Source organism: Rhizomucor pusillus, assembly GCF_041956525.1.
Source record: "Rhizomucor pusillus strain CBS 183.67 unplaced genomic scaffold VTP01scaffold_10, whole genome shotgun sequence".
Lineage (NCBI taxonomy): Eukaryota > Fungi > Mucoromycota > Mucoromycetes > Mucorales > Lichtheimiaceae > Rhizomucor > Rhizomucor pusillus.
The window spans coordinates 214102-226335 of record NW_027192152.1 but is presented as its reverse complement, the minus strand read 5'-3'; the positions used below and the strand labels follow the sequence as shown (position 1 = coordinate 226335).

Below are 12234 nucleotides of genomic sequence, written 5' to 3'. Positions count from 1 at the left end.
ATTATGCAGCATAAGGGGTTTTTTAGCTCTTCTCTTCCCAGTAAATTTTACGAATGATAACATTTTTGCGAACATTTATGCACCACCGAGTACATAATCAGTAGAAAAGTGAAGGGCGAAACAGGGCGCTGCTGACATTTTTGGTTCGACAGGTGCCGGTGGCGCGCGGAGCATCACAACGCGTCAAAAGGATCGCCACACCCTCTCTATCGCGTTTTTATACTCCAATGGGCAGAAAAAGACAATCGTCAGCGACCGAGACCACAGAAGTACAGGAGGCCACTTCTACCACTCAAGTAACTGTGGAGAAGCCGGCGAAAAGGAGCAAAAAGAAAGTCTGGGAGCCGTTCGATCCCACCGTGCCAAACAATATGTCTATGCCCACCGAAATGTCATTCCCAAAGATCCCTGAGAATGCAGTCAAGATCGCCTCCTACAATGTCTCTGGCTTGAATGCATGTCTCAAGAAAGGATTCAAGCAATACATCGAAGCAGAGGATGCAGATATCGTGTGTCTGCAAGAAACCAAAGTCAACGAACCCGTCTCAAACGCCGTGGATGATAAAGTGTACAAGTATAGGTACTGGTCGCATGCTGACAAAAAGGGCTATTGTAAGTTTAGATCCATTGCAATGGATAGGCATGAAAGGAAAAATACTAAAGCGATTGAATCTGTTATGCAGCTGGCACAGCAGTGTTCTCCAAGTACAAACCCGAATCGGTCAAGTATGGCTTACCAGACTACGATGATGGATCCCGTGGTCGCGTCATCTCGCTCAATTTCCCCTCGTTCGTCTTAATTGCTAGCTACGTCCCCAACGCCGGCAACCATCTCGTCAGACTACCGGAACGACGCGTATTCAATGAACACATGGAAAAATATATCAGATCCTTGCAGAAAGAAGGCAAAGCCGTGATTTGGGCCGGGTAAACTTTAGCTTGAGGTTCTGTGAAAGCCATATCTCTCTAACTTTGTGCTTAGAGATTTGAACGTGGCACATACTCGAGACGATATTGCTCGTCCTGATACCAATGAAAGGTATGCTGCTAAAATTATGGCTAACTCTTTTCTGTGTCTGACCCTGATTTGTAAATGCTTATAGATCGGCAGGTTTTACCATCGAAGAACGCGAGGACTTTTCCAAAGTCTTGTCGCCATCCACGGATGGAAATAATTTACCGGGACTGATCGATTCTTGGCGCCATTTTCACCCCGAAACGAAAGGACATTACACTTACTACTCCTATCGTTTCCAGTGCCGTCAAAAACTTATTGGCTGGCGTCTGGATTACTTTGTTGTAACACCAGATCTGCTGGACAAGATAGTTGAGAGCGAGATCCGTCAAGAGGTCTGGGGTGCTAGCGACCACGTTCCACTCGTTTTGGTCATCAAAGACGTGAATCTCAAATCCTCCGCCTCCTCGACGCAAGAAAATAACAGCCCAGAATTCTCTTCATCGTCTTCTTCCAGCGCATAAAATGCACAAAACGTGCCTTTTGCTTTTTGCTTTTTGTTGAGATAATTAATAATGCAGATTGTTTTATCCTTTCTAATTCAAGAATAAGGGTTTAGCATGCGATGTAAAATGTTGTAAATATGTATGGCAATTTATGCTGCGTTGGGTTTATGCTCAATGGTATCTGGTTTAATGCCTGCATGCTGCTCGTGAGGAGATGACCATACTCCGGCCATCGGCGGTCCAGGCGCCGGAGCAGGGTCGTACGCTGCTGGAGCATAGTACTGGTAGTCCATAGCCGGTTGTTCCTGACGATGCAAAGCTCCAGCCGATGCATTGTTGTATGAATAGTCTTGCTGATCATGCAGCGTCACATATCCAGATGAAGTTGGGGGAACGAAGCGACGGGCGTGCTGGAACGGAGATGCTGGAGTTTCATGTACATCCACTGAGAAATCTTCCGGCTGTGCTGGGAACTCTTCCTTTGTACGTCTTCTACTGGGACTTGTGCAACCGCCATGTCGGTTAACCCAGGTGAGAATACCTGCAATCAGCGCCAAGCCCACTTTACGGCGCATCATGGAGTTATTGACACTACCCTTTGCAGCAGCAATATATTTCATATGCATGCTTACCTAATCCACCCACAACTGATCCTGCAATCACCGCGGTTTTGTTAGTGTTATCATCCGAGCCACCGTTGCCCTTGTTGTTGTCACTGTTGTTGGCAGATGAAGAGGAAGAGGAAGGCGAGCCCGAAGCAGAGTTGGATGCATCACCGTTGCTACCGTTGCTGTTATCAGAGCTTGGGGTATCTGTGGCTTTGTTCTTGCTATCACTCGTGGAAGATGACCCACTGTTATTGTTGTTGTTGTTGTTGTTGTTGTTATTGCTATTGTTATTATTGTTCTTGCTACTGCTGTTACTATTGTTGTTATTGTTGCTGTTATCGTTGTTGTTGCTAGAGGGAGTAGGAGTGGGAGTGTTTACTGGAGCAGCAGTCGTGGTTGGATTTGTTGTATCGCTAGTTGGAGTCTGCTGCTGGTCCTGAGTCGAAGAAGGTTGTGGTGCAGCGCTGCTGCTGGCATCGACGGTCGGTGCGGCCGAAGAGGTGGCAGCCGGTGCCTGGGAGCTGGACTGTGCATCGCCTGCACTGACAGCTATCTGTGCACTGACATGATGGATAAGGAAGAGAGCGGCAATCAAGTATGATAGTTTCATATCGAAGTAAATGAAAGAAAGGAAGAGAAGGTTGGGGGGAAATGCGAGTTGTCCCCTGGCGGGGGTTGCATCTAAACGTTCCGAGACAAAACGTCAAGCAAGTCTGGCCCAAACTTGCCCCATTCAGCGATTGATTCCATTTTTAAGTCGGTTGCACAAACTGCATTCGCTTAAGCTGCAAGTTTCTCTGCTAATTGAACAGTTTCTCTCCCTCTACAAGGTCTTTCCCTTGCTGCGACAATCGGAAACTATGCAGTCAACTGAGCTGAACTGTATTCCTTGCCTTCCTTTGAACATTATCACCAGTTTCGTACCTGTGCAGACCGACTAGCCGGAAAGGCTGTTCTGTATATTTTACGACTGTAACACAAAATTGACGACCAATGTTCGCGTCGGGGTCTCGTGGCAGCGCAAAGCAGTGGTGGTGCCCAGTGCTGTGGGCATATTTGTCTCTGTGTGTAAATCCCACATTTGATAAGCATTTTTTTCTGTGTCGATCAACTCGTCTAAAATAGCTCAGTTGAATTTGGAGGATAGCCCGATTGCAACCAGTGCCGCAACGCCACAGCAATCCTTCCTTCTCATATCCAAGAACTCGTTGAATTACCGCAAATCTTACAATAAATGCAGTTTATTGTTCTGAGGTCTTCACAATTTCGTGAAACATTGAAAATGCTATCCCCGTTGCTAGGGTATCTACCATCCTGCCTTTGAGTCCTTTTTTCTTCGCATTCAAATAAGCAATAAGCTTTTCCAGGCTTTCTTTGTAGATTATGCGGGAGTCTAATATTGTCGTCAAGAACAATCGAGGTCGGATGCATCAGTCTAGTGATCCCATTGTTTCAGGTTCCTGTCCCTGTCAGCAACTTTTGGGCTTTAATAGCAACAAAAGACACAGAAAGCTTTCTCGGGTTTAGGATCAATAAACTTTGCATAGACTCCATCGAATAAGAGTTAGCTAAATCCAGATAAATGGTTCTGCACAGGCCCTCTCTTTGTTGGACTGTCCGTTCTTTGAGAGGACAACCTTACTTACCCCGACCGCTAATAGCGGCAAAAAGGAGAGTCGGATGTGCAGGCCAAGCCGTTCCGAAAATTCATGGTTCTTCTTTCCTGTTAGCGGACGGTGACGAGCAGACAATCTCGAGAACTTACTTCATTTTGACTTGCATGGAAGTCAAACGGCCTTTACGCCACGGTCGAAAGCGCCAGCAAACAGTTGCGCTTGCGGCATTGCTGCTGTTTTCCACCTTCACTGATGCCCAGTACAGCTGTGCCGACATTTCCGACCAGCAAGGTCCAACCGGTTATTTCGACTTTTCTGCTATCCCTGTAAATGATCGCATATATCTATCTGGAGGCAACACGGTATATAATAAGAAAGAGACAGACAAGCGCCAAGAAGACGATCACATATGCTTACTTGTGTCACATTCATACAAAGGAAACGGCCAATATGTGGATGCTTGATCTGTCAAATGGACTAAACGCACAATGTCCTATTTGGACAACACCGGGCAATGTACAATACAACAACGTTTCCATACAGCCGTACAGCGACGGTGTGGCCTTTGGAACAGCGGACGGTACTATCTTCGTTCAAGCAGGTGATGGTGGTACAGAGCAGATGGACGATGTCGTGCTTTACAATACAACCTCAGAAACCTGGAGTGCCGCACGTAGGTCATGACTGCTAGGTTATGGAACATATGCTAACCTGTACCCTCGTTAGCTCTCAATCTTTCCGGTCAGCTTCCTTCTTTTCGTGCCGAAATGACAGCAACGTTGAATAAGACTACCGGTATCGCATGGTTCTATGGTGGACGTGCAACCAAAGATATTCAGCAGTCAGGACAAGAGCTATATGTAAGCATGGGAAAACAGCATTGCAGACTATTGTGATAATAGAAGCTTACGCAAATATCTTTCTAGTACAATGATTTTTACAGTTTCGATACTTCCACTTTCAATTGGAATTGGCCAAAAGTGCAATATGCCTGGGGACAGCGACCGGCTCGCTATGGTCATACAGCAAATTTACTGTAAGGAATATCTGAGGCTTGTTACGTAGACAATGTGCTCAATACCATACATACAGCCAGGGACAGATATTCATCCTCGGGGGGAAGACAGCTGTTATGAATGCCACAGATGATGATTCCTGGATCATTTATCCGGCGGATTTTGCAAGTGTATTAGGTAAGTGTCTATTGTCGATTATCGTTACAAATTTGCTTGGTATGTTTCAACTGATAAAAACATCATTGTAGTTTTTGATACTTTGAAAAAGAAAGCAGTGACTATGGCGACCATTGGAGACACGCCTGAAGGAACCTTGGGGTATGTGAGAAACTGCAAATTTTGACTTTATAACTAACAATGAAAACTGAACACGTAGCTTTTCAGCAGTAGCAGGTATGACTTCTAATGAATTGCGCTCAAACAAACGGATGGCACTCTAACAAATGTATATACAGCTCCCGATGGAAGATCGATTGTCGTTTTTGGAGGACATACACCCAACTTCACTGCTTTCCACTCTGACGTCTACCTCTTGGATACATGCACGTTGACTTGGTCGCAGCCTTCAATAACGGGCAATATTCCCCAACCACGAGCTGGACACCAAGCAGCCGTGTATGGTAACTATATGATAGCAATGCTGGGTAAGTAGGGGTTGCATACTTGGAGTAGGAACGGAGATGGTTAACTTTTTGGATCGTGAAGGTTATTCCGGCTATGATCTAGAAAATGGATATACTTTTGTCGACGATGTCGCTATATTGGATATGGATAGTTGGCAATGGGTGGATAGTATAGCGCCGCAAGAGTCAAGTTCGGATATTTATCAGGATCCTGGTTGCCGATTCGCTATGCCGCATATGCCAGACAACAGCTCGGATGGAGGAGACGATGGTCTTCCATACGATCCGACAGTCGTGTCGAATCCGAACCGAAATGACGACCATGTTACCAAGGCTATCGGAATATCGTTGGGTGTTGCAGGCTTCCTGCTCTGCTTGGGAGTGGCGTTATTTTTCATCCGGAGGCACCGCAAGAATGCCCGGATGCCGAGCCCACGCTGGGTCCCAAAACGGTTTGCAAGGTTTACAAAAGGTAACTCAACAGCCAGCAAAGATAGCGGTTTTGATGGATTCTCCATGGATGATTGCTCGAGCAAAAGAACATCTGCTTCCAAGAAAAGCATACTCTCGAGTTTTTTTTCAAGAAAAGAATAGCGGCAAGAGCTGCCACGGTCGACTAAACCCCTCCCCCTTTTTCAAAGCTACACATGCGCACAAAACCATCTTTAACCTTCCCCATTCTTTGAAACATACCACTCTGTGAAGATACATTACATCTTGCAATTTTGTACATTTTTCTTTCCTCTTTCCTCGCCACATCTGATTAACTGTCCTATACTTAATTTCTTAATACCTTGTAATACAAATACAATGGCAATCTTGTCGAGATTCTCCGAGCTGAGTTGATCGCAACAATCATGCAGCGCATCAGGCGTTTGCTTTGAGGGGAACGACTCCAACTTTCAACATGTTCCAGATCACTCCACAACTCTATGATAAAATAAAGCACTTTGCAAAGTTTCCACAGACGGGCGTTTCACTGAGGCAAATGGTCATGTTTGGTAATGAGCGCGCAATCCTTGAATCTGTCACGATCAGTGGGCTGACATTGTTCAAGGCCAAAGTCCATCAAAAGGCACATTGTTTAAAGCAAGCCAGTTCCTGCACGGTGCGCGTGTAAAACTTGCTGCATACTCAAGCGTGACTAACACAAACGTTTGCTTCAGAGGAATTGCCTATACGTCTGGCACACCGTGTCAAAGAACTAGAGGAACTTCCTGGCGCTTTGAGCGAAATGCCCTCTATCGTTAGAGTCAAGAACTGGTACGCACAGTCATTCAAAGTAAGTTATCGTCGTCACAAGCGAGCCTTCTATCAAATTTTTATTTATCACATTAACCTCGTTGTAAAAGGAACTCGTTGACCTTCCACCTCCTCGATTATCAAGTAGCATGAAAGAACGGATCAAACGAGCCTCAAAATCCCAAAAAGAATCAGGCAGCACTATCCCACCGAATGTACCCAATCCTTCCTTTCGCCCCAATCAGCCACCAGGTCTCCATTCAGTGGTGCCTATAGGCCATCGGTAAATCGAGAGCGAATTTGCATAAGAAAGGAACAACCAAGCTTGCTCATTCTCTATAGCACAGCTATTATACCAACGTTGAAGAGATCGATTGTTCCCCTGAAGTCTTAACGTACACTGAGAACTTTGTAAAGGCTATTGAAGCCATAAAGCAAAGACACGACCCCGTCGTAACAACAGTCGGCAAGTTGATTTGGAGATACACATCGCATTCAGTCGTCGCTAATACGCTTATTAAATTTAGCCCAAGGTATCCTTGAATACAAGGAACGGCTCAAATCCAACATGATAGACACAGACGTGCAGCAGTTCCTCGATCGTTTCTACATGTCGCGTATCGGCATTCGTATGTTAATAGGTCAACACTCTGCATTGTATCGTGGACCGCCAAGGAAGGATTACGTCGGCGTGATCTGTACTAGAACCAATATCCGAGAAATTACGCTGGATGCCATAGCAAACGCACGCTTCATATGCGAAGATCACTATGGGCTGTTCAAGGCACCCCAGGTCCAAGTATTCTGCCCTGGCGATATTGAGTTTATGTATGTTCCCTCTCATCTTAACCATATGATTTTTGAACTCTTGAAAAACTCGCTGCGTGCTGTCGTGGAGCGCTTTGGGCCCGATTACGAAGATGAATACCCGCTTATTCGAGTAGTCATTGCCCACGGCAAAGAAGTAAGTATACGCCCACTGCATTGTCACTGCATGTCCGGGCCCTAACAAGAATTCATAAAGGACATTACAATCAAGATATCAGACGAAGGTGGAGGCATTCCACGTTCAGGCATCCCGCTAGTTTGGACATATATGGTGAGTAGACAAAAAAAAGAATCTAACGATATAAAGTCGTTCCTAACAGATCATCTGTTCTTTCAGTATACTACAGCTGCACGTCAAGAGCTGGAACCAGAATTTAACAAGACTGAATTCAAGGCTCCCATGGCAGGTTTCGGCTACGGTTTGCCTATTTCGAGATTGGTAACACTGCTGCTACTTGAATTGCACTGTGTTTTCAAATTACTAACAAAATAATTGAAACCAGTATGCTCGATACTTTGGGGGCGATCTAAAGTTGATCTCCATGGAAGGGTAAAGTACAATGTCTTGAGTATGTGAAAACATGACCAATTGATGTTTATTGTAAAACAACGGTTAGTTACGGTACCGACGCATATTTACATTTGAATCGGCTGTCCAACAGCGACGAGCCACTTATGTGAATTGTACAAAGGTCCAACGATAAAAGAATGAAAGAAACACAAACTTTCCGCGTTTTTTTTTTCCTTTTTGAAAACGCAATGTTACGCATTGCCTCCAAAGATGAGTATGTATTTTATGAGGATAGTGAGTTACAAGCAACTATAGGAGGTAGTGTTTACCCGCAATTACATGGAAGAGATGGCTCTGCTTGTTCAATTCTATCCGCCATGGACTCTACAAGCTTTTTGCAAGTTTCTACTGGAATTTTCTCCTATTCTTCTTGAACGCGCTTGCAAACTTCAGTCTTGATATGCGCGTGACTCTTTTTTGTTGTATTGAGCTATTTTGTTGTTTAATTATGGGTATTTATACGAACAAGAGACAAGTATATTGGATATACATACCAATCTGAGAGTATGAGAATGCTGAATATAACGAGAAAACAAAAAAAAAAAAAAAAAAAGAAGGAAGAAAAAGTTAAAAGGGTGGGTTCCCTTATATAAAGAGATTGCCCAATAGTTTTTTTCGTAGTGGTGTACTCTGCAGATTGCTCACTCAATTGGAGTCAGATCCGGGGATTGTGCTGGCCATTCGATTGCCTCAATTTGCTGATCAGTTAGCCACTCCTGGACAAGTTTGGACTTGTGTTTCGGGTCATTGTCCTGTTGGAATGTCATTTCCTCCAAGTTATGCCCGTAATATGTTGCTGATCGTTCCAGGTTTTTCTGCAGTATTTCAAGGTAGAGGTGCTTGTCAAACCGACCGTCAATGCGACACATGAATCCGGGTCCGTCATAGAGTAGCATCCCCAGCTCATGAGATTGCCATCTCCGTTCTTCACGTTGCCTTGGATGTTATTTGGGCGAATCACCTTCCAGCATCATAGACGGCCATCGGAACCTATACGATTGATCTTGGTTTCGTCGGTCCAGATACGCGTTTCCACTCCTCTAGAGTGTAGTTTCTATAGTGTTCTGCGAATTCAAGACGAGCCTTCTTGTGCTTTGACGAAAGTTTCGGCTTTTTCTGCTTGACTGCAGCCTTGAAACCACTAAGACGAAGGGAATTTCGCACCCGTTCCACTGTTATTGATCGCTCCTTAAATATCAAGTATGGAGAGAGTCGTTCGTATTGCTCCATCTATTGTTGAGCCTCCGCGTTGCTTCCGTTGATGATGTCGGAATCTTTGTCCTTCGTTGTCGTATCCTGAGCTTTTGTTCCTGATTATTGCTTTCCTGATGCAGGAATGCCAGGACATCACGCATCTCGATCTAGCATATGAATTGAGTTTCACGAGCTAAACCTTTATATTCCTCAAGAGACCCGACGCGAGAAAATAATATCCGATGAACTGGACGTGCTCGCCTAATCTGAACTCAGCAGCCGTACGCGTCTTAACTTCAACCAAATCTACGAGAGCCATGGTAAATTAACCGTAGTAGTAGTAATAATATGCGCCTTAACTGACGTGAAACATCAAATCTTTAGACAACCAATGTCCGTCTGCCATCGTCGCTAAAGGAATGCCAAGCTGCAGCCAGAACGTACTCTTTGCACGGTTTTGACTCGGTGAGTGCTTTTATCCCGTTATTTCTCGTATCAAAATGTGCGGCTAGGGAATCCCCTTTCCATACTACTTGGTTAGAGGGTATCCAGCTGGATGGAGTGTGGTGTGCAGTTCGACCGGTGTGTCTATCGCGCTCACTACGTTCCTGATTGGCCTCAAGTGATGGTTGGTGCCTCAAGGCCGCAGGTTAGGATCCACATTTCCAGCATCACAGCCATATTCTCTGTCTTTTGATTTTGTAGTGATGGTTTTCATGTATAAAGTGTTTAAGCGTGATACGTATAGCGAACATGATCTTCTGCAACTCTGAACCGCACAATACTTTGTATAAAGCTAATTAGTTATAGATGAAGCATAAAGCAAAATGATGAATGGAAATGGAGACGGATAGAAAACGTGAATATCGAAAAATCAAGGCCATTCGCTGCCCTCCCTGCTATCCCTGTATGAAAGATGTCCTTAAACTTTGTCTATTATTCAAGGATAAAATCTACGATCTTGGTGCTAAGGCATTCGCCTGTACATAAAGCGGTATCATCAATAAAACGATTTATTCTTATGCTCAAACTTCTACTAATACCTACTCCCCTTAAAGTATTGTTCTTCAGTGATTCTGTTAAAGCTTATCGTTTAGCAATTGTGCTTCCAGCTCATGTTTGAAGTCTTCTTGATTATGCATACAAAATTCAGATCGCTAATCAAATCAAAATATTTGAACACTACAGATTGAGTCTCCCAAATTTTTGCACTCAGAGCCCTCTCAGTCTCCTTTTATCCTCACATATACTCTGCATGGCTACTCGCGGGAATCAACATCGACCCACAGTCCAGGCAAAACGTTATCGAGCTGGTCAGGTTCCAAAAGATTACGTTGATGAACTCTCAGAAAGCAGCGATGAAGAACAGCAAGAGCAGCTGGAACAACAGTTACGACGGCAGAGTGAACGGCAATTGCAGTTTGCACAGAAGGAAGTCGTAACCGGCTTGGAAAAGATCGAGATCTCAGAACAGGAAGCAGCTTCAGATCGACGGTTACGCCGATTACGTCAAGCACAGCAGGAAAATGCACAAACCACCGAAGATCGACGGCGGCGACGATTCACTGAAGCTCCAGAGGAGCTGGATAAAGACCAAGACGAAGAGCAACGAGCACAGGCTCGTCTGCGGATGAAGGAGCGGGCTCTGCAGTTTCAGAAGGAACAAGAAGAAGAACAACGCCGGTTGGAGGAAAAACAGCAGGAAGAGACCGCAAAAAAGAAACTGCAGCAACAAGAAGAAGAGGAGGAAGAAGTAAGTCGTACAATTACAAAGTGTCTTCACTGAACTTGCACTCATTGTCTGCAGAGCTCGAGCGAATATGAAACTGACAGTGAGGATGAAGAAGAGGATACAATTAGACGGATGCCAAAACCCGTATTTATACCAAAGTATGTCTTTGTTCTCAAGCAACGGGACCATCTGGAGTGACTTATATATGACATGTAGAGCTCATCGTGAGACTGTTATTCAAGAGGAGAAGCGAAGACAAATGGAAGAGGAGCGCGAACGACGACTTGAGGAAGAGTTAGAGCGAAGAAAGCAACAATCACACGATTTGCTTGCTCAGCAGCTGAAGCGTGAACGAGAAGAAGAAGCCGAAAAGGACTTGTCAAAACACCAAGTGGAAGTGGATGATACCGATTTTGGAGATCAAGCAGAATTCGATGCTTGGAAAGTTCGTGAACTTCGACGTATCAAGCGAGATCGTGAAGAGCGCATAGCGTAAGTGGAACTTGTTTTGGGCTGTGGAGACATTGTTAGATGTCTGACATTCAATTTAGACGTGAACGTGAGCAAGAAGAAATTGAACGCCGTCGTGAACTTTCTGAAGATGTGCGTCTGAAGATGGACCTCGAGGAAGCAGAGAAAACTCGCCAGAAGGAAAGAGGACAATTCACATTCATGCAGAAATATTACCACAAGGGTGCATTTTATCAGGTAAACATATCTATATTGATCATCAACTTTGTATTCTGCTTGTTAACATTGAATATACTATAGGATAAAAACGATGAAATATTCAGACGTGATTACTCTGCTCCAACTGTAGATGAAGTCCGGAAGAAGGAATTGTTACCCAAGGTCATGCAAGTCAAAAATTTCGGCTTTGCTGGACGGACGAAATGGACCCATCTTGCCAATGAAGACACTTCAGCTCGTCCAGAGGATGATCCATGGAGTAATCCTGTTCCTCATAAAAGACAAAGAAGAAAGTAAATCGAAGTTGAATGCATCTTTTTTCCCTTTTTCTGGATGGCAAGCTTTGCAGACCAGTCAAACGGAGAGATATTCTCCAGGAACTGGAGGATGATGGATATTTTTGGATCGAACGGGCAATGCAGCTAAGAACGACCTCAGTATTTCAGAGCAACCCAGCGTGCTCCTTATGATACACGCTGCGATATCTGCTAAAAGATGATGAGAGGGGAAGTAAATGGATTCGATAGGATAAGATAGCAATGTAAATAAGAGTGAGATGCATAGTAACCACAATGTTAAATGGGGAACATTGTACATACGAAGGAGGATATGATAAGAATGCATGTCAGTTAAAAGCAGAAATACAACATTAA

The 12234-nt window shown here is 44.5% G+C and overlaps 7 protein-coding genes across 7 annotated transcripts; 5 read left to right on the top strand and 2 right to left on the bottom strand.

Annotated features, from left to right (window-relative positions):
• Nucleotides 1-227: 227 nt before the first annotated feature.
• On the top strand, nucleotides 228-1479 carry VTP01DRAFT_1065 (uncharacterized protein; the record flags this gene model as incomplete). Its single annotated transcript, XM_069379035.1, has 4 exons — nucleotides 228-612; nucleotides 684-927; nucleotides 983-1039; nucleotides 1104-1479. 4 exons carry the CDS (start codon nucleotides 228-230, stop codon nucleotides 1477-1479), a joined length of 1062 nt encoding a protein of 353 aa, XP_069238473.1.
• Nucleotides 1480-1610: 131 nt separating this feature from the next.
• Nucleotides 1611-2679, bottom strand: VTP01DRAFT_1064 (uncharacterized protein; the record flags this gene model as incomplete). The annotated part of the gene is made up of 2 exons (XM_069379024.1): nucleotides 1611-2023; nucleotides 2094-2679. 2 exons carry the CDS (start codon nucleotides 2677-2679, stop codon nucleotides 1611-1613), a joined length of 999 nt encoding a protein of 332 aa, XP_069238472.1.
• A 1170-nt stretch (nucleotides 2680-3849) lies between these two features.
• VTP01DRAFT_1063 (uncharacterized protein) lies at nucleotides 3850-5918 on the top strand (the record flags this gene model as incomplete). The annotated part of the gene is made up of 9 exons (XM_069379013.1): nucleotides 3850-4047; nucleotides 4124-4358; nucleotides 4412-4545; nucleotides 4612-4721; nucleotides 4778-4878; nucleotides 4950-5019; nucleotides 5078-5094; nucleotides 5157-5345; nucleotides 5407-5918. 9 exons carry the CDS (start codon nucleotides 3850-3852, stop codon nucleotides 5916-5918), a joined length of 1566 nt encoding a protein of 521 aa, XP_069238471.1.
• A 313-nt stretch (nucleotides 5919-6231) lies between these two features.
• Nucleotides 6232-8075, top strand: VTP01DRAFT_1062 (uncharacterized protein; the record flags this gene model as incomplete). The annotated part of the gene is made up of 10 exons (XM_069379002.1): nucleotides 6232-6325; nucleotides 6382-6432; nucleotides 6491-6606; nucleotides 6677-6849; nucleotides 6914-7032; nucleotides 7094-7530; nucleotides 7591-7665; nucleotides 7732-7833; nucleotides 7898-7944; nucleotides 8012-8075. 10 exons carry the CDS (start codon nucleotides 6232-6234, stop codon nucleotides 8073-8075), a joined length of 1278 nt encoding a protein of 425 aa, XP_069238470.1.
• Nucleotides 8076-8606: 531 nt separating this feature from the next.
• On the bottom strand, nucleotides 8607-9195 carry VTP01DRAFT_1061 (uncharacterized protein; the record flags this gene model as incomplete). Its single annotated transcript, XM_069378991.1, has 3 exons — nucleotides 8607-8780; nucleotides 8831-8926; nucleotides 8992-9195. 3 exons carry the CDS (start codon nucleotides 9193-9195, stop codon nucleotides 8607-8609), a joined length of 474 nt encoding a protein of 157 aa, XP_069238469.1.
• A 206-nt stretch (nucleotides 9196-9401) lies between these two features.
• Nucleotides 9402-9963, top strand: VTP01DRAFT_1060 (uncharacterized protein; the record flags this gene model as incomplete). The annotated part of the gene is made up of 4 exons (XM_069378980.1): nucleotides 9402-9479; nucleotides 9544-9624; nucleotides 9701-9808; nucleotides 9886-9963. 4 exons carry the CDS (start codon nucleotides 9402-9404, stop codon nucleotides 9961-9963), a joined length of 345 nt encoding a protein of 114 aa, XP_069238468.1.
• A 451-nt stretch (nucleotides 9964-10414) lies between these two features.
• On the top strand, nucleotides 10415-11878 carry VTP01DRAFT_1059 (uncharacterized protein; the record flags this gene model as incomplete). The annotated part of the gene is made up of 5 exons (XM_069378968.1): nucleotides 10415-10912; nucleotides 10967-11049; nucleotides 11108-11383; nucleotides 11443-11599; nucleotides 11663-11878. The coding sequence occupies 5 exons, from the start codon at nucleotides 10415-10417 to the stop codon at nucleotides 11876-11878; spliced, it is 1230 nt and encodes a 409-aa protein (XP_069238467.1).
• Nucleotides 11879-12234: the final 356 nt, after the last annotated feature.